The sequence below is a fragment of the Halichoeres trimaculatus genome, unplaced genomic scaffold (genome assembly GCF_033239565.1).
Source record: "Halichoeres trimaculatus isolate MK-OKI-2021-1 unplaced genomic scaffold, fHalTri1.1 fHalTri1_scaffold_15, whole genome shotgun sequence".
Taxonomy (NCBI): domain Eukaryota; kingdom Metazoa; phylum Chordata; class Actinopteri; order Labriformes; family Labridae; genus Halichoeres; species Halichoeres trimaculatus.
Window position 1 is genome coordinate 30,766,109 of NW_027437193.1, and position 26,393 is coordinate 30,792,501.

The 26,393-nt window shown below is 39.5% G+C and overlaps 1 protein-coding gene across 1 annotated transcript in view; it reads left to right on the forward strand.

Moving 5' to 3' along the window:
- Positions 1–26,393, forward strand: part of brinp2 (bone morphogenetic protein/retinoic acid inducible neural-specific 2) — a 413,075-nt gene that overhangs the window by 148,016 nt on the left and 238,666 nt on the right. Inside the window, exon 2 of the mRNA XM_074689200.1 lies at positions 16,380–16,848. Coding sequence (XP_074545301.1) covers positions 16,448–16,848 — 401 coding nt within the window. The 5' untranslated portion in view covers positions 16,380–16,447. The remainder of the gene's footprint in view (positions 1–16,379; positions 16,849–26,393) is intronic.

Sequence of the window (26,393 nt, forward strand, 5' to 3'; positions counted from 1 at the left end):
CCCGGTGCCTTTGCTCCTCTCACACTGAGCAGTGGGTGGGGCCTGTGAGGACGGGCTGATATGACTTTGAGCAGAGCGTGCGGCTGCTGACAGGCTGCTGTTCTCTTCATTATCAGCTGCTTTAAGATGTTAACAGAGGTATTGATGGGCCTTAATTGACCATATGGCTGTTTGTTCAGCTAAAGATGGCCAGAGAACACAGTGATAAGACTCACACAGAACATGACCGCACACACACACACACACACACTAATACACACACAAACACACACAAAGAAAGCACAGCATATAATTTGTCCGGGTTCCAGTTTCCAACCACAGCCCATCAGAGTGTGTCTCCAGACATTATCGGCATTATGCTGACATTATTGCTGGATCCGCTGCCTCGTAATGTGTGTGTGTGTGTAGATGTGTGTGTAGATGTGTGTTTGTGAGGGGGCTGCTTTCCTTGCTTGTTGGAGAACAGATTCAGCCTGTAGGCGCTGTGACTCTGAGAAAAAGCCAATTACATGTTTCTCTTTTTCCATTTTAATCAGATGCCCTTTCACGCCTCTGTCTCCCGTCCTTGGCTGATTAATCCAGTCACACATTTTAATTGCAGAACACTTTCTTTATCCTTATTCATGCTTCTTTCTCCACACTGTTAATATGTTTTATTTCGATTTCATCTCACAGCTCAAGGTAAGAGCAGAAGCATCTCCATCGCCTCCGCAGGTTGTGTAAAAAGGCCTTCCGGAGTATTGACATTGAAAGTTGGCTTGCGAATGATGACTCTGCTTTAATCATAAAGTTTTCTCATATTCTTTCGGTTTGTCAATAAGCAGCCTCAGAAAAAATGAGAGCACCAAAGATCAGTTGAAGAGGCTTAATTTGAAGCCAGATTGCAGATTTCTGTAAAGAGACGCTGAGTGCCATTTCATCAGGCCGAGTGCGTCTGTGTTTGCTTTCAGCGCGTAGGAAGACGAGGATGGATTTGGAGTTCCATCAGAACTCGTGGGTTTTCTCTCTGAATATTTAAAGTCAAAATATCTCCTCACTCCGGCAAATCAAGTAACTGGATTCAATAGTTTTAATTATGAGACTTGTTTGAACAGACATATCGGAGCACAAGTCTTGTTTTATTATTCTATTAATTCAGTGGATCCCTGAGAGCTGTATTGGCATTTCAAAATTGAAATTTATTAAACAAGCTTTGCAAAATCCCTCAGCAAATATCCCTCTCGAGAAAGATGATTACTGAGCTACTAAACCTGACAACACTGCGGTGAGAGGAGAGGCATCACAGCTGGAGACGGTACACTGCTTGACCTCTTGAAAAGTGCATGTGTATAAACACATATGCATGGTGGATCTATATGTTCACCTCTGCATTCATATAGATTTGCCAGGCAATATTATATTTATAGTGATAGCTGAGGGCAACAGTCATGGGCGCAGAAGGGGAGGGGAAAGGGAAAGGATTCTAGGGGCCCATCATTGACAGGGGCCCAGAAAGGCACCTAATAAAATTGTAGTAATGACAAAAATAATATGACACTATGTTGTTAGTTTATTATAAGAAATATGTATAACATTTTACAATTCAGTGGTAGCGTTACATTTATTTGTTTAGGAAACATTTCTTAATGCCCCCCCCTCCAAACATAAAATGGTTCAGTCCTCTCCTAGTAGGAGCACCACGCTATGTGCAGTAGCTCAGTTGATTAGTTGGAGGCTCCTACCAGTCAACTGAGGTGCCACGCACACAGGAATGGGTATCTTATTTGGTACTTTTAGGTACCATCCAAAATTTTGTCAAAAGTACCGGGTACCAATTCATGTGAATTCGAAAGGTACCATGTTTAAGTTCCTAAAAGCATCCTTGCTACTGTGAGGGAGAGAAAGAGTAGGTGATCTTCCATGCTGGACATGATCACAGCAGTGCAAGTTATATATCAAGGAACTTATATCTTAAATTGAGAAAAAAAAAAAAAAAAAAACGAGATTTTATTATTAAACAAACTGATATTTTTTTTTACCACATTAACACAAAAAAGTTCCAAAAATTGGTACAACTGAGTACCGATACTGGTAGCCAGGTACCAGGCATTGGTACCGTATTGTTTCAAATGTAAAAGGTACCTATCCCTATACGAACAGCGCAGTGCTTTAGTCTGGCCGGAGGCAGAGACAGCAAAATGCTGCACAAGTCGGGCAGCCAAAAAAGAAGACCAAAAACAGGCTAGAGAGAGAAGCAAGGGACAACAATATGTCACCCAGTTTTTACTCTAACAAGGTGGGTTTGGTTCATGTGAGAAAATTCTGAAACATTAGCCTGTTGTTGTTTCACTCTGTTTCTCCCCAGATGATAATTGTACTGTAATCTATTATAACGGAAGAAGTTATCTTATGTTTACGTTGAGTATTTTTCAGGTAGTTTAATTTGAGAGAACTCTGTGTTCAAGAATAAAAGATGGCCTTTGACGCGCAGACCTCCACCAAACATATTACGGTTGTCAGTAACACTTTAGTCCTACTTTAATGTTATACTCCTTTTCAGCAGACTGTCTGCTACAACTTGGTTTTAGTTGCAGATCTGTACGATAATTTGTTACCTGACAGTGTCGAAAATTACGATGACCCGGTACATATTTCATATCTTAGAATCCATAATGTTGCCAGGATCTGGATCGTACTTTTACATCTGTCAGAAATCATCGTGACCTTGTCTTGTATTGTTTTGCAAAGCAATCTGACCATTTATCGTGGAGTTATATACACATATGGTGAAAACAGCCCTATCTCAAAATAATAAAGACTCCTGTAAAAAAGTCCTGGAACCAGACGGTGATCCGGATCACCTCCAAAATTTAACCACGCTTTCCTTATCCTATTTTGAACATTTCCTGAAAATTCCATCAAGATCTTTTTGATTCATGTTGTTCACAGACAAACAAACTCTGCCAAACACATAACCTCCATGGCGGAGGTAATGAATCTAAATTCTGTTGTATTCAGAGTGTTCAGTGCTTCCCCTACCAAGTAACGTCCATGTTTTTATCTTCAAAAATATGGGAAAGAATAGTCAAAATTATCATGAAAATGCACAGTTTTATTTTAACAGCAAAAACATTTTTGCTGGCCTTGCGGACGGCTATACAGGGATATTTCTTCTCATGGAGCTCAAAATCCCTGGTGCCCCTGGCAACAGTGGTGCAGGATCATTGAAAGCACTCTGGAAAATTTAAATCTTTTTGCTGCAAACAGTGTAAAAAGAACCTTTTAACCAAGCTGGCATCGTCTTTGTTCTCCTCAGCCAGTGTTTGCTCTTTGCCCAAATTGAGCTCACATCTAAATGTAGATTAGATCTCCTCCTCGTCTCCTCCATCCCTCTCCTCTCTCTTTGTCTCTTCCTCTGGATTCATCCGTCTCTCCTTCTGTCCCTCTCTCTGAACTGCTCTGTTTGTCTCTCTTAAACCGTCATCCTGTTCTGTCACCATCAATCTTCCTGCTCCAGCTTTTGCCCCACTCTTGCTCCTTCTCTCTGTCACATCGTGCCCAGCATCCCGCCCGGCCTCAGTGTGCAGGGAGCCTAAATTAAGGGGGGTAGAGCAGGTGTGCAGCTGGCCGGCTTTTGCTGCTGACTCGTGTAAACGCTGAGAGGTGAGTAGTGAGCTGCTGGGGTTGAGGAATACAGCTGGCCTCTAATGCTGATGGACCTCCCCCAGCTCTAATGTTTGCCAAAGGCCCGGCCAGGTGCTCGGCATACACACACACAATCTGTACACACACACACACACATACCGTGGCCACAAATGGACACGGTACGCATATGTGTGTCAGATTTAATAAGGATTCCCAGCTGTGCTAACTGTGCTACGCAGACAGAGAGCTGATGAATTCTGCTCTGGGTTCACGCTCTCTGCTGCAGAGAAAAATGAAGGTTATGAGAGAGGAGAAAAGCTCGGACACCGGCTTCCCCGCATAATTCTGTGTCCTTCGAACCAGAGCACGGATTGCTGGAAGGAGTCACAAGGTCAAACCGTTAACACATTAGCCTTTAGCTCGGTGACTTTGCAGCTGGGTGGAAAGTTTAAGGACCAACGTTTCGTTGAAAAGACTTAGCTAGGTACAAAAATTCAATTCAAGTCAAGGCGGTGGTTTATTTATTGCATCAAAAGTATGAACACTATCTGCAAGGTGGCAAGCTAGAGCTCAAGGAATTCTTTTGTGGGATATCTGAGTGAACGGTTGGCACTGCAGGGTATTAAACCCTGGATTCATAAAATATGGTCCTCAAATGATCTCTAAAGCTGACAACATGCATTTATGATGTTATTGTTGTGCGTCTAGTTTAAAAACACAACCATTCCAATAAGTCAATTAATGAGTGAGTACTGTATCTAAATTATTTCTGTAGGATTATCTTTGACAGATGGTGTAATCTAAAGGAACCATGTGGAGCCGGATCCAGTGTCTTTTTTGACTGAAAAATGACGACTTACAAACATCAATGTCTCTTTTCAGTGACTGTACAGCGGGGGCGTATTTAGTGGTTTGGGGGCCTTAAAACCCTGTCAGCATCAGATTTATAATAAGTCTGGTTCTGGGTGAGGTCTCTGCCTTGTAGGAGGATGGTTTTGCTGGATGGAGCCACAACAGCTCATCCAGGCCTCTTGATTCAGTTTTATACTTGACATCAGGGGCGTATTTAGTGGTTTGGGGGCCCAAGGCAAACCCAGTCAATGGAGCCCTCCATGTCCTTGTAACTCATCTTCCTCAGAGCTAGACTGGCCTTCCCTGGGTCCACTGTCTCTTTCTGAGAATCAAGGCATGAGACAGTGCTAATCTTGTACATGGTAACTCAACACAACTCAATGCATTTCCTCAAGTTCTGTACTTTAGTTTGATTTAGAAAAAAGTGAATACATAATTTAGTCCACTTTGTCCTGGATTTGAAATCTTTTATGGTCAATTGACAGCTTATTTGTCCCACAGTGGGGAATTTACAGAGTAACAGTAACAAACAAGAAAGTATGAAGTGAAAAACATTACAATAGGTAAATATTGAAAAAAATAATTTAGTAAAGAAAAAATATGGAAATATCAAGCACAACATTAAACTGGAAAAAAAATCTACTGAAAGAGGTGATATTTACAGTTACCATACTTTTTGGTACTATTATTCTAAAGTTAATGTATTTTTATTTGACCCCCTGTCCAGTGAATTATGAATCCAAAAAAGAGATTTTGTACAATAATGTTTATCACCAACTCAAAAAGTTTGATTTTGAGAAAATTATTCTATTTCCTGGGCTAGATAAAGTCCTTAAAATCCTAAAAGTCTTATATGTTTAACTCAGATCTCAGAGCAACATTGTTTTTATTTCCGACTTGGCTGAAAATAAGAAAAAATATGTGAAAAAAGTGTTTTTTACCACTTTCTTCCTGAATTAAATTTTCAGATGTGTTGTAACATGGAATAGCCCATTGAATAAGAAGGGAGGGGGAGTACCCAAAACCATCATTAAATATTAAGCCTCTTGATGTATTTTTGAAGTATGTGAAGTAAGATTTAGAAAAAAAGAAATGCTTTCAATTGAAGAGAACTTCATAAATCAGTTTTTATAAGATGCTTTGGGGGCCCCTGGGAATCTTGGGGCCCAAGGGAACTGCCTGTGTTTGCCTAATTGTAGCTACGCCCCTGCTGTAGAGACAATTATTAGCTCAAAAGAAATGCATTATAATAAAACCTCAGGCTAATTTTGTTGTTTTTTGTTGTAGTTGTTTTCATATTGATAAGAAGCAATGCTTTGTTATTATATCTGTGTTAATTTGTCATGTCCAGCACATGACAGTCAGTGTGCCATTTGAACAGTTTCTGTGTACAGTGTATGTTTGTCGGTTTAATATTCAATGTTTGCCAAGGAGTAATGTGCTTTTATTTTTGCAGTCTTAATTCTGTCTCCCTGTAGTGCCGAGTCCAGATTTTTCTCTCACTGCTGTTTATAAAACCCTTATTCAAGCCTCTGTCTGACACATTTTGTTTTAGCTGCTGTATCTTTAAGGCACCCTGCTCCATAACCCCCCTCTTATCTGATTGGCCAGGTCTATGAAGGCCTTTTTAGGGTAGAGCAATGGGCAGGCCTTGTTGTTTGAGGTCCACTTTTCCAATGTGTCATGATCTTTTTGTGGTGACCTCATCATTTTAGCAAATCTCATGATGATTTCATGAAGATCTTGAGCTATTTTTAGAACACAGTACTTTGAGATTCAGATTCAGATTCAGGGATTTCTACAACACATGAATACTTAGCAGTTTGAAAATCTGCAGGTTTCATCTGGACACCAAGACAAAAAAGCCTCTGTTCATTTTAGGCTTGGAATATGTTAGAAAACAGATTTAATGAGAAATTTTGCAGTTTTAATCAAAGATGAAGGAGCAGTTTAGAGCACAGTGGACTGGATGTCTGTTCATTTCACCATTCACTCCACACACAGTTGGGGTTTGCTATTTTTATTTTAGTGCATAAAAGTTTTTGCCTTCATGAACACCCATGTATGTCATAGTCCTCTTACTTCCAGTCTAAAAAAATTGGAATTTAAGAGGAGAGTTTTCTCTTGATTTGGAGTCACGTCTTTGAGACTCAAGACTTAATGCTTTATAAGACGTATTATGAGTCACATTCACCTGGCAAGTCCAGATAAAAGTCTAACTTTAAGATATTAAAAGACAAAAACTGATGCCTGTATTGCTTGGAAAGAGTAAAAAATGTCTGCTGAGTCACTAAAGCAATCAAAACAGAATTAATTATCAATTCAGGCATCATTTTTGTCTTTTAATGTCTTATAATAAGACATTGTTCTTTAATTTTTAGGTAAGTGTGGCTCATCTCATGTCTTTGAGACAATTTTTACCCCAAATAAGACAATAACACTTGCTTCAATTTCACTTTTATGTGTGTGAGAAGCACTATATTTACTTTTTTTTTTTTTTTTTTTTTTTTTTACCTTTGTGGTACAGGGACAGCTTAGCAGCATTAGACAGTCAGGGATAAACAATTAAACTGTGGCAAGTTATGTTGACACTACTACACAAGAAAGGAGAACTGTTGAGGTAGAGAGAAATGTCTTACAGGTTTCAACTCTTGGTACAAGCCTGATGAGCTTTTTGAATTAATTTAAACAGAGAAAAGATAAAAAGTATTACATTAAATGTATTGAGTAGGCTGCTGTGGTGGGCAAAACAGTCTGAATAAAAACATTCATTAGTTTAAGTATCAGAAACAGTCTTCTTTAATGATATGGATGTGTAAGAGATCCGTAACAGAGGGATTGGTCTGATAAATGTCTTTTTTGCAGCTCTAATTTAAGCAGCTTTTTTCTGTCTTTCTTTTTTTTTTTTTTTTCAAAGTTTCACTGTCTATTTATCTTCAATCCCCCGAACCTTTTCCACCCGTCTGTGCTTGCAGCTTTCCCTCATCTCCACACTTCCCTCCTTCTCCCTCATGCCTTCCCCTTTACGTGCAAACACGATACGACAAGTCACTCCTTGCTTGCTAAGGCGATGGAAAAAATCCAATAAACATGCGCCGCACCTCACCCTTGACTCCTCTGTCGTCTCCGAGATGTTATTTAAGCGCGACACGTGGTCGATTTTTCCATTCTACCCACATGCCCTCACCTCCTCCTCCTCCTCCTCTTCCTCTTTCCCTGCTCTCCAATACAGATCCAACATGTTGGTTCTTTTTTCACTTTAGCTCCTGAGCCCCTGAGTTGGGAGAGAGGAGGGTAAATAGGCACAGGGAGTGTGAATAATGCAAGGCGAACATTAAATGTCAGGGCTAAAAATTCACATTTCCCTCCATTGTCTCGCTGGCATTCGCAGCATGTTTTATGCATTTTATAATTAGCGGGTGAGTCTCAGAGGAGAGCAGCGGAGGAGAGGGAGGGCTGGCAGTTATATAGATGGCTTTTTCTGCAAGAGGTGGCTTTTTAAGAAGTTACAGAGAACTTCATCTGAAAGGCAAATTTCAGCCCTGCTAGGGGTACGAAACCAATTCCAGATATACATCACTTAAAATCAATATCAATATCACAAGTGCCTCGAATGCATCACAAATTCATAGAAGGAGGAAGGAAAGCCTTCAAGTAAAAGCTGCAGGAGGTTTCTGTTGTCTTTATATCACGCTGTTTATTCCTCTGTTGAAGAAGAGAGTCAGAATATGAAAGGTGGTAGTGATACAAGAGTTGATTGGGAAAAGATTGCGGGAGGGAAATGACTCATAGAAGGGTGCGGTAGAAATCAGGTGGATGGATAAATGGATGGAGGGGTGGGTTGAATGTGCTGCATATGACACACACACTCACACACACTTCAATTTCCACTCCTATAGATTTCTATTTTCTCTTGTTTTCTGCTCGTTTCTCCATTCCTCTCCTATTTTCCCCTCCACGCCGACACTTCTCCTTCATTGCTCTCATCTTCCACCTTCACTTCCCTTCATTCTTCCCTCATGCATTGTGTTCTGTGATGTGTATTTTCATGTTTTGTCTCTTGGGTACTAAAGGTCTCATCAACTTTCTGTGCCAATATTTTCATATGCTCTATTAACTAAAAGTGATACCATGCTTTTTTTTTCATGATGGAGTTCTTCTCCCAGCAACATTATTTACAGATGATATATCAAACTATATAAATACATACATCTATAGGATTATTCAAAATATGAGGATGCTGCTTTGGTAGAAGCAGGGGTTGAAAGTTGTTTTCATTGTTTAGCACTGCTCCCCTTCTTCTTTCATAAAATCAGTGTTGAACTAGTTACTGCTAAAGAGTAGTTTGTTGAGTTTTCTGCAGTTATACGTTGACAGTAAAGTAGGTACCATAGTTAAGCTACTGCTCCTTTAGCCACCTAAAAATTACACCACCACTTCTAAAAACACTCCCAGACTTTGAAAATCAACAATAATGAGCTGTTGGTGTCAAACAAAATAAAGCTGGCTTATCCATTCAGAATACTTATGATCCACCTGCACTCCTGGTTTGTCATCGCCAAATAGCAGAACCTTTGGTGATATACTGTATGCTCTCCCAGTGTCTCCGCCTCATCCTCCTTACAATAATGTAGGCAAGGCAAGGCAAGTTAATTTACATAGCACATTTCAGCAGGGCAATTCAAAGTGCTTTACAGGCAGAAGAAATTATAGAAAACAATTAAAATTCAATTAAAAAGGAGATTAATTGAAAAAATACAATAAAATAAAACAACAAAAAAACAAACAAACAAAAGATTAAAATAGATTTTAAAACAGATTTTTAAAACATATTGTAAGATAAAATTTGCAGTGCAGAATGAAAGACAAGATATTAAAATGAATTGTTAAAATGCTCTTATAAAATGTACTCCATCTTTTTAGATCACGTTAAAAAATAAAGACTGAAACAGAGAAATATATATATAAATATGTGAAATCACGGGTAAAGAGTGACATACATTTATTTTGTCTTTTTTCTTTGTCTTTTTTCTCCCTCTTTTCTTTGAGTTAAATGAAATGAGAGAACCAGTTATATACTCAGTATCAGATGTTAAGGCTGTTTATTGTTTAATTGTAAGATGTGCATCAAACTTCCAGCTCTGTAAACCTGCCTCTGAGAAAAAAAATCAACCCTGTAATGTGTGTGCCATTGGAGAAATTAGTTCTGAGACTTTTTTGTTAATTTATTTATTTATTTATTTATTTATTTTTTGTTCCAGGCTGTAAACACGTTAATTTCTGCTGTGAATATATCGTTTTTTGTTTTTTGTTTTTTTTGGCTTGGTGTGTTTGTGGTTGCTGGTAGTTTTGGAGCCATGAACTACAGATTTAGAACTTCCACGTTGCCTCATATTTATAGACCGGAGGTTGCTGCTTTGATGCACTTTACACTCAAACTCTGCACTTTCTGCAAGATGGCGAATGCAGAGCAGATGATGCTTTACTACCAACAACTGTCTCATACCATCCTCATGTGCAACAATGCTGTTATTTAGCCTCTCTTTAAACAGATGAGAAATTATCTTTTTTATTGGAATGTTTGCTATTGTCAAGGAAAGTAACTCTTCTTTTTTGTATGGTGTTTGACTCTGTATTGCATATTGTTATGTGTAACTTTCATTCCAAAACAAAGGATGAACAGAAGTATGAGGGCTGTGACTACTGCACTGTTGCAAAAATGAACTTATTTTTGTTCTTAAGGGAAGCACAGTGAGTTCTCAGGATGACATTTTTAGACCATCTGATTCCCCTTATCATCTCAGGAAACAATATTTTCACACATACAAAAAATATCTCAAAGAAACAGCAAAGGCACCAACCTGGAACTTCTGAAAAGGGCAAATACTGTTGGGTTTGACGAATAATCAAGTTATCCTGGAAAACTTAACACCATACTGCATGCACAAGAGAGAAAAAAGCACAAGTTAGTCTGGTAAAGTGGTAAAAGCCGTAGAAGTATGGAGGGATATGAAAAACGAAAACAAAACAAACAACAACAAAAACATTAATGTCATTATGAGCAATTAAAGCAATAAGAGCAGGCTGAACTTAATGTCACAATATTAAGAAGAAGAAGAAGTAGGAGAAGAAAACAATACAGTTGAGAAACAAAGCAATGAATTAGAAGCTTTAAAAGCAAAAAATATAAAAAATGAGATAAGAGCAGGTGAAGAAGACAATAAAAGCAAGTCTTTAAAAAAGAGTTTAAAAAGGGAGAGTTACACTGACAGGTTACTTTGAAACATATATATATATATATATATATATATATATATATATATATATATATATATATATATATATATATATATATATATATATATATATATATATATATATATATATATATATATACGTATATAACTCAAACTCTGATGATCCCACAAATATTTAAGGCAAACATTTAGAATAGAATACAATAGAATACAATAGAATACAATAGAATTGAATAGAACTTTATTGTAATTGTAACAAGTACAACGAAATTGAAGTCACTTCTTAGCTCACACCTGAGAACCAGCAAGCCACCCTCACCCCCTTCTCCTCACCTTGTGGAAAGACATCAGGCCTTACACCAGTTAGCATTGACATGCTACAGGCTCCTAACAGCTGAGTTCACATATAAACAATGCAGCCATGGTTACATGTAGGATCTCCAGACAAACACAAGAGAAAAAATAGTAAAAATATCACTGGAGCCACAAAAAGTTTGGTGTCCATGACCAATAAATTGGACGTATAAAGTAATGATCCACTCCAAATACAAAGATGACGAAAAAGAGACTTTTTTTTTTTTTTTTTACCACATTTCTATCTCTGGATTCTTCCTGGTTGGAAATAGATGTTAGCCAGACAGAGTTCAGCACGAGTCAAAAGAAAAAGTTGTCACTGCACTGTAAAAATGGAAATCTTCCGATTTATTAATGAGTGATTTTGTCTTATTTCCAGTAAACAAATCTCTTTTAAGCCACAATCAACTGACCAGTCCAGAAAAAAAAAATTGTCTTCTTATAAGTTCTTTAAAAACAAAAATTAAGTCTGAATTGTTTGTGACAAGTTCAAAAAAACTGCCAATGGAACAAGAGGAAAGTTACATGTATTGAAATTTTATTCTAGTGTCAAGCTAAATTTCAATTTTATTTTTTTTTACTTGTTACAAGCAATTCAGACCTTACAGACAAATTTTCTTTAAAATAAGCCAAAGAAAGGGGTAAGATTTCATTTTTTGCAGTGTAGAGCCCTTTTCCAGAGTCCCTCTTCCTTCTACAGAGACAGAGGGAGTTCCAGTGATGCTGGATCGAGTCAGTGTTTCTGAAACCATGAAAGGTCTTGAACAAAGTGAGAAGTCTGGATGACGAGTTTCACGCGATAATCAGATTGTTTGAAAATCATGTGGCTTGTGAACAAAAAATGTTCACAGTTTTACTTTGACAGCTTTGTTGTGAAAAGAAAAAAAAATCACATGCTCACATTCTCTGAGTTAGTCTGACTTGGGATGTGTCACCTCTTCAGCGCTTCTCGCCTCAAATAAAGAGGTGGTAAAGTTGAGATGTGACTGTGTGTGTGACGTCTGTTTTGATAATCAGGACACCAAAATGAGTTTGGGGTGGGTTTTTTTCTGAGCATGTTTTACAGACTTGAATGAGCAAGTGTATTATTCCACAGTACATGATTTTTGTCCCTTAGAGGACGTCACAAAAAGAGAAATTAGACACCCACCATGTGGCACATTTTTAATTTGCACCAGCTCTACCTTTGGGCCAGACAGAAGAAGAAACAGCGTCAGCATAACGCTCCATTCATCAAGCTCTGATCCCGCTCTCGCTTGCATAAATACCTTCGTTTGACACATGACTTTGCTAATTGCCTTTTAAAACTGCTGTAATCTCCTGGTGCAGCCAGCGAAAATTAAAAATGCAGCACCCTGAGTATTGTGTTTTCATGTCTGAGCCTGCATTTATCCACCTGAAATTAATTCTCTGATTTGTTTGTAGGATAAACTGGGAATACTTAAGATCCCAATCCACTTAAAGCATCTTCTCTGCTACTTTACATATCCGTTCTGTAATGCTGATGTCTCCCTGAAGACTCCCCCCGGCAGCCCTGCAAGTCATTAATAGTGAAGTGAAGAGCAAGCCTCTGCTTTCCTAAAGGGGACCATAAATAGCTCTTCAAATAAAGTGTTAATAAAGAGTGTGCTCGTCCACGCTGACTGCAGGCAGGTCGGGTTCAGCGTTAGATGCCATGAATTCACACTTGGGCTGATGTGTTTGCTGTGTTTTTATGTCACACCCCAAAACCGGAGGTGGGTGATGACATTTCTTGTCCAAACACAGAAAGTGTCAAGACACAGGAAGCTGTTTGATATGTCGCTATGCTGCTTCCACTTCACACATTCAGCTCTCCATCTATTTCAAGTGTTAAAAGTACCGTTCAATCACCTGAGAAAGCTCAAATAAAGTCATTAAAGTTTGACCTGAAATCACTTTCACACCACTTCAGAAGAAGTCCTTCCAGTCCCTGGAGCCGTGGGTCAAGTCTAATATTTAGTTCTTTATTATTCATTTATTATCAACAGGAAAATGAATCTGTTCAATTCAACATTTTATTTCCTTCAGGACATTTTAAAACTCTGTCACAGAACTCTCAACCATTTTATACTTCTGAGTGTTTTCTGTAAAGTTTCAATTACCTTTTCAATCCTGCTTTCTTTATAGGTTTGTTGGAGAGCTCCTCTTGAATAGCTTTTCAAAATATCTCCTCTGCAAGTCTTAGTTCTCCTTTGCTGATTTTCTTCTTCACTTTGCATTCAAACACTCTTCTCTTTGTTATTAAAAGCCCAGCTTTAAATCAATGTCATGTCCTGTAGCACTGGCTGGCAACTGTTTTGCAGCCACGTTGTACAGTAGATTAAGAACAGTTTCAGTTCAGTGGTTTTTGTGCTGCTGAACTGCAAGGTTGGCTGAAATTTGTTTGACCATCATTTGCATAAAAATAACCAGGTTTCACAACACCAGCGAGAGCCCATTTGCATGCAAGTACACGTTCAGATGACTGCTGCAAGTCCACCTGGCACATAGTAATGAGTCAGTGACCGCAGAGGATGACTGACAGGACGCCCACGGCACCGGCATGTGGTGACGGGGACACAATCATGCACGGACTTTCAACTTGTTGATAGCACTGCGAATGAAAATCAAACATCCTATTACGTTAAATACTGTCATGTAGCTCAGCCACGACTACATTTTAGTCATACGTGGCACTAGATTTCAGGAAGTGCTCTTCAAAACCGCCTGTTGGAATGAAAAAAGAGGCTTTTAGACCAGAGAGGAAAATACTGGGATGGTGGAGCTTTGCCAGCAGCAGCAGAAAGTGGACAGCTTAACATGGGTTTTAATGAAGCACTTTGTTGTGAGTATAGCCTGTGATTGGTTTGATTCAAACAACAGCCTGTTAACTGACTACAGCTGGGTATCACTCCTCTGTCCTGCATGAACTAACCCAAGCTTCTCTAAAGACGGGATGTTCTGCTTTCCCATATTTCAAACATGGATATACAGTACAAGTGCTGGATTTTCACACTGAAGATGTGCAATATTTTAAAACTTGTCACATTCATGTGCTGAAGAAATCCCTGAATCTGTTTGTAAACCAACCAAAGAGTGACATGAGATTCTCTCAAGTTCTTCATGACACTTGCTGAAATGTGGCCATCTCATGAGGATCTCCTACCTGGTTCATGACACTTTGGAAGGGTGGACCTTATGATGCGTTCCAGGCAGCCCTTAACTTGTGTTTTTCCCAAGTGTAACTCCTGAAAGTGCTCTGTAACAGGAATCCAACTCGTACCAGATGCACTCTAAGTTATGACTTGTGACGTCACATCACTGCCTAAACAATATGGCAGAGCAAGGGATGGAAGTAACAAATTACAAATACTCAAGTTACTGTAACTAAGTAGTCTTTTTTGGTACTTGTACTTTCATAAGTTCATAAGTTCATAAGATGGTGGACATACTCAGCAGTGGCTGAGTATGCCCACCATCTGAACCAATATTCAAACCTTCCATCAGCTCATTGTAACCAATAAGGCTGTCTTGTCACAACCACATCAATGACATAAAGAAAAGAAAAATCAGCCACTGCAAGCTCAGGTGTCTGAAGGTAATTTACCAATGCAAAGGAATTGATACTTGAGTTGATACTTGACAAGTGCCCGTGGTTGCACCTGGAAGAGTTTTCATGTACAGAAGGAGAAAAGGAGACAGCCTCAGATGCAGAGCATCAGTTAGCATGGGAAATGGATGTCTCACTCTCTGTGTCATTGAATCAATTACTCAATCTATCTTAAGACGTTACAGAAATAGAGTTTTTTGTAAAGATTCAAACTTTGTTTACACCTATGACTTAATACAGCATTAGTACTGCAAAGTTTAACCAAATTTACCACTCATTCATACTATGCTAAACAATCAAAATTGAGCTCAGATTGTTTCCCTAGTTGAAAAGGTTTTTTAGAAAATGTGTTTTCCTTGGGGGCTAATCACAGAGATGTCATGAAGTAATGTTTGACCATGATGTGTGATAGTTTACTTATCTCAGCAGAGGAAACATCCATCAAATATTGAGCAGTAAATATATAAGCTTCCGTTACCTTATGCACATGCAGGTTCCTTTGGTGACCGAAATGATAACGAATTCTGCTAATAATGTCTGCCATGTTGGTTTGTTTACATACCAGAGTTCATTGCGCTCAAACTGAAGTCTTAGTTTGCCTGGAACACTTTTAAGTCAGAACTCGAGAGATTTCAACTTGGAACACAGCATTAAACACCAAGGTTTACCCTTAGCTCTGCCCTTCCATAGAGCCTCCTGAGATCTAGCCAATCAGACGAAAGGGGGTATGTGGAGCCTTAAAGAGACAGCAGCTAAAAGAAACGTTTTAGACAGAGGTCAAAACAACAGTTTCCTAGAACAATTCCAATGAGGAGGAATTTATTACAAATCTACATTTACAAGATTTAGAAAGGTGGTGATAATTTTAATGATGATCTTTTATCTTTGGACTCCTGTGAGTCTCGGGGCCTTTTCTCCAAAAGGGGTGATGATGAAACCTTGGACACTGGTGGTGATGGAAGTGTGCTTGGTGTGATGAAGGTTAGACAGGAGGAGCAGAGGTGATGACAGCAGCAGCAGCAGCAGCAGCAGCAGCAGGGTGGTGGGCTGATAGAGGTCATGGGAAGACCTGGTTGTTGAATACTTAAGGCGTTGAGAGAAGCAGGTGGAGACAGACGGGCTGGAGATGGCGTGATGAATGATGGATGAATATGGAGCAGTCTCCCTGCTTGAACTTAGGAGTCTGTTAGCTAGGGCCAGTACTGACCTGTTTGAGTAAGGGAGCAGCATGGTGGGTGAACTGCAATGCTGCTGAACCTAGTTCACATTTAAATGAGGTGCACCCCACAGGGGAGCTTGCTCTGAGAGCTTCATGCGTTCTCCAGTCATGAGATTCTCAGTGTGACGAGCAGAAATGGGGCTTTACGTGGAGCAGCGCCCTCATCAGTGAAATGTAGTTTTTATGGGAACAAAGTGACTTTGAAGATGTGAAGGCAGTGCTCCTCTGATTTGTGCATTGAATTAATTTTTATAGTTTAATAACAATAATTATGAGCCCCTTTGACATGCTGAGCATTTTTTTCATGTGCACACTCACAGCAGACAGAGGAAAACAGCACTGAGGAATTCACTACCCTGCTTTTATTTTAACACATGGAAGGAAATGTCATTCAAAGCAGAGTTTCTGAGAAATGTAAACGTGCAGTGATGCTAAAGTCGGTTGCTTCTGTGTCTTCTTTCAGGACCAGTGGGAGGTCACTCTCAGAAGAAATGCCGGTCCTCGGTGCCCTAGCACATCACCACCAGGACCATGGCGACTCCTTGGCCAATGAGAAAAGAGAGGTGCTCCCATGGCTCCTCCTGTCTTGCTAGATGGTCGGCATCCTCCTTCATGCTCCTATGCTTGCCCTGGGTGTTGCTATGGCTGCCATGGCCCACCCGAGCTGAGCAAGTGGGCGGTGGGGTACACAGCGGGAAATCCCTCCACGGCTCCCTGTCGTCCCCCTCGTTAACATCGTCTTCATCCTCATCCACCTCCTCCTCCTCCTCGTCCCCGTCCAGCTCCTCAGCGTGGGGCTTCAACACGAGGCAGAGTGGAGGGCAGCTGGACTGGCTGCTGTCAGAGAAAGGACCTTTCCACAGATGTCCGGAGTACACAGAGTTCAGAGAGAGGTTCCAGCAGGGATTTTCTACCAGATACAAGATTTACAGGTGAGGGGGGTCTGCTCCTCTGTGTGTACGCTCTGTGTGTGTGTGTGTGTGTGTGCATGTGTGTGTGTGTATGCTTCATTCAGGAAGATGCTGTGTGAGACAGGATTTAAAAGATCAAAAGGTGAGAGGAAAAGGTTGTTTTCTTATTTATATCCCTGGCTGTTTGCCCTCAGCTTATGTATGGCTTGCCGACTTTTCGGTCATGACCTCAGAAATGTTTCTGTTGCACCTGAAAAAGTCTGGACACCCACATGAGACACATAAAATGAAACAAAACACCAAGGAAGAAAGCACTATTCTTTTGCTTTTCTCCTCCCACAAGGCACCTATTGGAAACCATTTATAGCCTGATGAATAAACCCCCTTTTTTTAAATGACACAAGCTGGACTCATAACATCTTGATATAAGACTGAATTTACAAATTTATCATGCACCTGTGAGAGAGGAAGCAACTTCCTTTCTGGAGAAACTATTTGTGAAAACCTGCAGTTCCTTGAGTGTCCACTTGAGGCTGACTGAAAACACACCCTTTTAACGAAGCCAGCCTTCACGTTCAAAATCAACATCACAGCTCATTTCTCAAGCTTGTAGATTCTGTTCTTCAGTTAGCAAAGTAAGCCTTGTGTGGACACTTGAAGAACTGCACATCCTCCTTGACTTTTTTCTATCTAACACCTGATGTTGTCATTCAGTTTTGACTTTAAGTTTCCTTAAAGCTTTCCTTTGAAGCTGATGAAACTGGATTTAGGAAATAGAGAAATGCTCCTGACTGAAAACTGATGTGCTAATATTTGTTACACTGAGTCCCTGGATGTTTTATCAAATTGCAGGGCACTCCAGCCAACATCTGTTGAAATAGTTTAATCCAATCCAAACTCCACTTGAAAGCCAGGATGTTACAAAAATGATTGTGGCTCTGTCACATCCATGAAATGAAGCATTGTATTTCATGTAAAGACATTTAAAGAGGGGGTATTCTGCTTTCCCATATTTGAAATATGATGTAAATTACCTAGGGATGGAGACACAAAAACCACGGTTGGTTCTTATCATGGTTTTGTAGCCACTGCTTTCCGTTCTGTTTGGTGTACATTGTTGTTGTTTTAAACACCTTTATTATTTTTTTTACCATTCCCTTGTAACCCACTATTAACAGATTTTGATGAATTATCTCATGTTTAGTAATGAAAAACCTGCAAGAATGAGGCTGTTTCCCTTTTCAAACATCATTAAAGCTGAGTGAAACATTGCTAGTTTTAACATGCCAACACCTCAATAAAGAAAGTCACTATTGGCTGTCCCAGAAGTCACTAAAGCCGCGTTTCCACCAAGCAGTCTGGTTCGGTTCAGTACAGTTTGGCACGGTTTGGTACAGTTAAGCGTGATCCTGTTTGCGTCTCTCCGGCAAAACTGTGCCCTCTAGTAGTAGACGGCTTGTAAGCTGGATGCTGAAAGCTGCAGCTGTTAAACAATAGTTTGACGCCGTTGTAGCGTGACACAGTTTACCCTGCTTAATAAATCCAACGAAGAAGAAAAATGCGACACAGTAAACAAAGAGCACAGATGGAAGACATGCAGCATCTCGTCTTCTCTGTGATTGGTATGTAGCTCTTTGATACAAAGTGCAATCAAGCTTTGTTTCAGAGACGACTTTGTACCACCAGGATAAATGCAGCAGCTCTCAGGGTAAGTGACGATTCTTTTGACCAATCAACAGTCTGCAGTGTTGTAGCTCCACCTTCCGAGAGTGGATCGGTTCAGCCTGGCACCCCTACGAAAGGTCCCAAAAAGTGTGACAGCTCGTCTCGGTTATTTAGGGATCTGTCTCTGGATAAGTCAGTGGAAACACCACAAAATGCAAGCCGTACCGAGACGAACCGAACTGGTCTGCTTGGTGGAAACGCGGCTTAAAAGTCACTCCATGATACTGCAGTCTAATTTGTATAATGATCCATTTACATGTACTTGTCATGGGCTCTGTGCAAGAGAGAAATAAGGTGATATAGACAACATCATAAATATGTTTAGAACTACAAATGAACTTTCTTCTGTCCATTTCTGTTGTTTTATGTCTAAACACCAGCCCTCCTCCTTTGTCTGGGCTGGGGACCATAATGAGACACACTTGTGTGATGTCATCTGCTGTGAGTGATGAGGAATGTTTGTGTGTTTTGAAGGGCTCATGCTTTCACCTCAGATTCTCCAAACTCAAAAAAAGTTTTATCATCTTAAAAAAAAAAAAAAAAAAAAACTTGCAAGAGGGGTCTAAAAACTAATTCAATCTAGCGGCGAAGTCTCTAAGTTGTCAACACCCAGTTGTGGTTTTATCCTCCGCGTTCTTACCGCCATAATCAGAGCCAGCACTGAATCTAAAGTGCTCTGTGACAGCAGAACCACACAACACCACAGGCAAACCCTCTAACTTTCTAACTCTGTCTTCTTCACTCGTCATGTACACGATACACACCTCCCCTCAAAGTGTCCAGCTGTACTCCTTCACCTCCAGTTGTGCAAGCATATGATCGGAGCATACTCACTTCAACTGAGTACTAAATGAAGAAAAAGAGAAACATGGACCAAATGAAGCACATGAGCCCCAAACCAAGTGACAGTTTTTTCAGAAACCATTCCATCCCTTAAATTAACAGTACTGGATGTTCATACTAAAAGTGTGGAGATTTCAAAACCTCTAAATATTCCTATGTCATCTCAAAAAGGATCTTCTACCAGCTTCATGATACATTGGAGGGCTGGGCCTATATCATCAAGATCTGCAAATAGCTTCCCCCCCTACAGGCTTCCAGAGGGCTGGCCAATCAGAGGGGAGGGGTTTTGTGGAGTTGGAAGCCTTAAAGAGACAGCAACAAGGTGTTTCAGACAGCGGCTGCAATGAGGGTTTTCTAAGATTAAAAAAAAACAAAACAAAAAAAAAAAAAACTTCAGTGTGAGAAAAATAGTTTGTTTTGAACTGTAAATCATGTAAAGCTACGATGGGGTACCAAAGGGACAGAAATAACCCTACAAAACAGCACAATACCCCTTCTTTAATGTCTGAATTAATATGAAGCAGACATAAACAACCACATTTTAATTCCACTTTTTCAAGGAGGGCTGAAAAGTTATAACTCTAAGATTAAAAGCAAACATCACAGAGAGGAATACATGAAAAATAAATAAGTGTTTCACTTAATAAAATGGAATAAATAAGCTTTAATGAAATAATTTAAATGCACAGAAACAAACAGCAGAGGTCAATATGATGATATTTATCTTTCCAGCTCTGTCTCTGACTGTAAATCATTTTTTTCTCATAACGCAGCACCAGCTCTGGAATTCAATCAAGCCCCTTCTGTCTGTGTACGAGAGCATGTAATGAAAAGATGTTCTGTAACATTTTTTATCACTCAAAACACACATTATCGTCAAAACACAGCTTTTCTGTATTAGGATCTGCAGGATGAGAGGGAAGCCAATTCACGCAGTGGTATTATATTTGTGTAAAGTGAGATTAGAACTCATGGAGACAGTGAAATCTCCCACTTCCTATTTCAAACCACTGTTTTCAAATGCAGAGGAGATGACATATATTAAAAGTAATGAGCTTATTTTGACAGATTGTGAGTCTCGGTTTTTGCTGCGGGATGTAAAATGGAATTAGTTCAGCGTTAGATTAAACCAGAAACTGGAGGGAGTGGTGAAGGGTTTTTAGGGTGATTAAAGTCAGGGTTTTAAATATTTTTGTTGTAAACCACAAACAGAGAAGCTGTTGAGGAGCAGTCAGAGTCGTAGTTACAATTCTGTGATGTTTTTCACCAGTCTTGGAAAAGGTGAGCTGATTCTTTCCCTGACCTGTGGTCTCAGCAGGATCTGAGCTAATGACTGAAATATTGTGAGAAACGTGTTGTACACATCAAGAAAATGACTTCTCTTTTTCAGTTTTTACTTCTCTGAGGCACTTTAATCAAAAGAGGTCTCATGATTCTATCTCTCTGACTGCTTATAACTTCAGACTCATGAAAAGCATAACAATATTTTCATTTCTCAAGCTTTAATAAAAGTCAGCGCAAGAAGAGTTGCCTGCAAATGTATCACAGATATGACGCTGCAATCTAAAAATCGTGCCATTAATCAGGACAGATAATCAACTAGGCTGTTAAGATGTAACCATCCGAGTTTATTATTAAAGAATGGATATAAAATCTATATTAATGTAATGTAAACATAGAAAAACAACAACATTGATTCAAAGTGGGCCTGCTCTGCCTTCATCCATGCAGAATGTAGTTCCAGGTGTCTGGTGAAATTGTGAAAAGACTCTAAGTTTCCATAAAGTGCTCTAAAAGCTTTTTGTGTTGTTCATCACTAATGCTGACCTTCAAGATGTGTAAGAAAACCCTTTCTGGGCGTTTATGCATCCACCATCATGAATTCTTGCTTTTGAACTAAATGTGCCTCACAGCTCAGGATATATCACTCTCCACTTTAGAGCACAGGACAGCGCATCCATGATTTCCAAAATGAGTGCCAAAATCTAATTTTTCAGGGCTTCAGGACAGTTTTTTACCTCACCCCGCTGACATGTCTAGATCACATTCCCACATAGTTTTTGTCTTTGGTTCAGTTACAACCTGCACTTACAGATTTCACTGTATCCAGTGACAGTAGGCTTTTGGTTTTGAGTTTTTGCTGTGATTTCCACTACAGAGTCATATCTGTTTTAAACCCAGTGCTGCCTGAGGGCTCAAAGATCTAGATTATGACAACTGACCATAGTTAGAGTGCACAGTGACAGGAAGAGGATGGGTTAGCTGGTAAAACTCCAAAATTTATGTAATGGGCCAAACCATTTCTTCATGACGGTAAAGTAATACATTTTTGACTGTGATCTCATGTAAAATTAGGAACATAAAAAAGGGACATGAGACTTAGATATCGGACTTACAAAAGAAGAAATTTAAATCAGTAGAATTTTATGTTTTCAACATCAAAGGAAGCACTTCTGCACCCCGGGGCCTGGGACAACCAACCCAGTTGTTTCCCTGTTGTTGGTAGCCTGCAGACAAGTTACAGAATTTAGTTAGTGTCTCCACAAAACACACTGACTGGAAGATGAAGAGGAGGCGAAAGAAAAGGACTGGAGTGAGTTTAAGGTGGTAGAAAGTTAAGTCATGAAGGATCATACTTTGCATGCACTGCAGAGGCTGCAGAAGCCGCAGAAGCTTTTTGTCCTCAAAGGCCACCATAGCTTGTGGAGCTTTAACAGCGCAAAGTTGGTGGTTTTAATAGATTGAAGTTGCTGTATCAAGTTTCTACAAACTGTACCTTTAGGAAATGTTCACCTGATTGTGAGCCCTTGATTAGGTAGACCTGAGTAGACCTGAGTAGACCTGAGATCGTATGCACGTCCAGCTGTTAGCGGTGAAATCAGACTATTTGTATGAATGGGGGAAAAAAATAGATCAGCGCCATGTATGAGCCAGGTTAATGCCTAAACAAACCATTAAATTTAATGGCAGTAGACCCCACCATCACACCATTACAGGCGCTTACAAAAGGACTACCTCACCTGTTGGACTGTTTAAAGATGATGGATGTTTGCTCACGTGTTACCGTTTGAGACAAATGTGTGAAAAGGAGAGATATTCAGGGACCAGTGATACTCAGGACTAGGGATGGGTACTGAATTAGGTACTTTTATAGGTGCCGACCGAATTCTGTCAAAAGTACTGGGTACCAATTCAGGTAAAATCAAAAGGTACCATGTTTAGGTACCTAAATACATCCTTAAGACCAAAAGGGAGTGGAAGAGTAGGTGATTTTCCACACTAGACATGAACATAGCATTACAAGTTTATATAATGCATAATTCATATGTTACATTGAAAAAAAAAAAAAAAAATATATATATATATATATATATATATATATATATATATATATATATATATATATATATATATATATATATATATATATATATATATATATATATATATATATATATATATATATATATATATATATATATATATATATATATATATATATATATATATATATATATATATTACTATTAAACAAATTGATATTTTTTTTACCACATGAACACAAAAAAGTACCTAAAATTGGTACCGTTGAGTACCGGTACAGATTGCCAGGTACATGGGCATCGGTACCGTATCGTTTCAAATGTGCATGGTACCCATCCCTACTCAGGACATTAAGAAGTAGAAGGCCCAACATTTTTCATTTTTTATCACTGTTTATGTGTGGTAGGCATATGTGAATTTGAATATAATTTTGAATGTGGGTTTTCCAGGAGGTTCCCTGAACATATGGCTTTCTGCACCTGCATCGTTTTCATGGTGCAGCTAGTTAACTCACCAAAGTTTGGCCGCTATGCATGTGGCCAATAGTACACCAAAATGGGTCATTCCATTTTGGTATGACGAATGACAATGGTCCTGTTCATGTAATAACTGGACATGCATATGGGCCCTGGACTATGGATGCAGCTCAAACTCAATTTTAACCACTTAGATTCTGAACCAACCCTACATGATGTGCCTTATGTCCTGCTACATATAAATTAATTAATATGACCATTAATTCTCCAGTGATGAAAAATATAAAACAACACATAAATGTCGTGGTAACATTAGGAAAAGCTGTTGGGGGCAGGAATTTTGGTTTCTCCAATAATACTAGTGGGTTATTTTAGCTTGGATTATGCAGAGGCTCCATTGTTGTCGTAAGTAAATACTCTGACCCTCCCTGAACTCTGCAGAGCTTTTGTGAAGAGAACAATGTTAAAACCAAGATTACAATTCATAACCATGAGCTCTTTTTAGTGGTGATACTTTAACCTTGTAGGAGAGTAATTGCCAGCAGTTTGGATATTACTTCCTGTATATATTTGTTCTGTTCCTGTCACTACAATAATTCCCAGTATCCACCAACAGCAGAGACACACTGAGGTGTTGCACCTTAATAGCTCACTTATTCCTGGATTTATGTTGGATGTAATTCTTGTGTTGGAACCCGGTATCTCACTTTTGGCCCAAATGTCTCCCTGCTGGAGAGGACTGTGTGCCAAAGCAGGAGGTTTCAGCGTGTGTCCAGATTCTGTTCGCTGTGCGCTCTATAAATAATGCAGTGCAGTCCTTTGCCAGGTCCTGAGTTCATGGCTGCCCCTGTCACCATTATCATTACTCCAAATTTAATACCAGAGTGATGGATATAATCTGCCTCCGCTGAGGCTGCAGTTTGGATTTCCATTTCCTCAACTAGGAATATCTACTGTATGTATGATTCTTTACTTTTCATTTCCTCCTCCTCCTCCTCCTCCTCCTCTTCCTCCTCCTGTGAGCTCTATAAAAATAGGTTCTCTCTGCTCGCAGCCTTGAGAGATGTCACAGCCGGTTGTGCTGTCAGAAACAGAGACTTGGAGGAGAATTATGTGGTCTAATTATCTCTGGCATATTCCTCCTCTTTGACCATCACAAGACTCGATGGAGTCTGTGTTTCAGAAGATGGTAGATGAAGTACGATGCATTTTGAAGTGAATCATACACGCTCTGCCTTCACTTCCTCTAACTGTCTGTCTTGCTGCCTTTTTGTTCGGCTGCTTTTATTCAGGAAAGCCATTGAAGCTTGAGGAGATTTGTTAAGGCGTTGTTCACAGCTGCACAGTCCCTTATACTCCCTGCTGGTGCCTGACTCAGGTCCCTGCTGCTCCTCTGGTCACTCACAGGCTCAAATATCTTTCATAGGAACCAGTAAGTCTATAGCTGACCAGCTCACAGTATTTCTCCTCTCAGTCCAAGCCATAAGGTGGCTTCTTCTTGCTGTCTTCCTCTCTCTACTGTCTTACTCTGCCTTAACTTGAATGAAATGGAAATGACAGAATCACTTACAGATGAAGAGGGAGTAAAGTGAGAAGTGACAGGTGAAGATCTGGTGACAGAAGTGGGACAGACTGTCATTTGACTGTGCTTCTTGCTCGGAGGCACTCCAAGTTATCATGAAGTCAGACACATTGAAATCTTTCTCTGGTGTGTATCTGATCTTCCTGGTGACTTTAGGCTATTTGAGTTTCTGGCAAATTCTTCTTATGTGTCTTTTTAAAGTCAAATACAATAAATGAATGCACTTATTCACTAAAGTGATGTTAAAGTGGGGGTAATGTGTTATTCAAAACATGAATGTGAAGCAACAGTGCTGGATATTCAGACTAAACGTGCAGATTTTCAAACTTCTGCATATTTGTAGAAATTTGTAGAAATCTCTGAATCTGTCAGTAAGTGGCCCTAAAACCATCTGTTCAAAAAGAAAAAAAAAGTTTGACATTCAAAAGACTTGCTGAAGTGATGTGGTCAGCAAGTAAGGATCTGAGAAACTGCAGGGATGAGCCTCAAACAGAAGTCAGATTCAACCAGATCAAAGCGTGCTTAAGCACAGTACGGTTTACTTATGTGACCACATCCTTACAGAGACAGCACAACAAAGCAGAAATAAAGTTTTTCTGAAAAAGCAGCTGTAAATAATATGAAGCTACTACGGTGGTACAACAATATAAAGATGATATATATATATATTTAAAAAAAAAAAAAAAAATCCATGAATTACACTTTAAAGGGGCTGTGAGGCGTTTGAAAGTGATCTTGAAAAACTCTCTCATCTGGATATTTGCCTGATTGTAATCCACACTTTAAAATGAGATTATCAGCGCCAATATTGCTGGTTACAGGTTGTTTTAAATTGCTACTTCTTAGCTTACAGTTCGGGTCGTCCAGGACAGGATTGATCTGCAGCACGTCTAGGTCTCTATGACAACACCACGCCGGCTGATGAAGTTTAGAACAGAGAAGAGATAAAAACAGAACGTTCTGTGATTTTCTCTGCTGAAAACAATTTCTATGACTAGTTTTGTAGTGATAGTGGACACTTAAGTCTAACTGTCAGACAGAAAAAGGACAGAAGAGCAGAAGAAAGAAAAACAGGAGAGTGATACAGCCCAAGCTAAAGGCTAATTAGCCTTTAGCCCTTACTGTATCACTCTAAGCTAAGCTGTTTGTGATAATGTTCATTCCAACCCACAGTCAGCAGTTATTCTGCAGTGGTCTGTTCAAACTTGAGAGTCTATCAAGAAAATGAAGAGTGAGGTTATGTTAGCTCTGCTTGGTAGATGACTGGCAGGACATAACCAGGATTCACTAATGTTACATATTACAGACGTATTTTAGAGCATCAGCCTGCCAGCTGCACTAAACAGAAACATCTGCTAAACTACTTACAAACTGACAGTGTTTACTCGCTGTCACGTTACCTCGGAGCACCAGGTTGCAGATGTGGCTATAGCCGGCTGCTACAATGTTAGCTTGTTCTCACATTTCAAACAGTAGAGCTATGTAACTAAACTGATAAGTACTTTACCTCAGCGGGTTGTATGTAGTAAAAAGTTGTCTTGAGCAATTTGTGTCAATCTGATTTCCATTCGATTCTAGAAAAAACACACCTCACGAAAAGTAATTTACAACAGTGT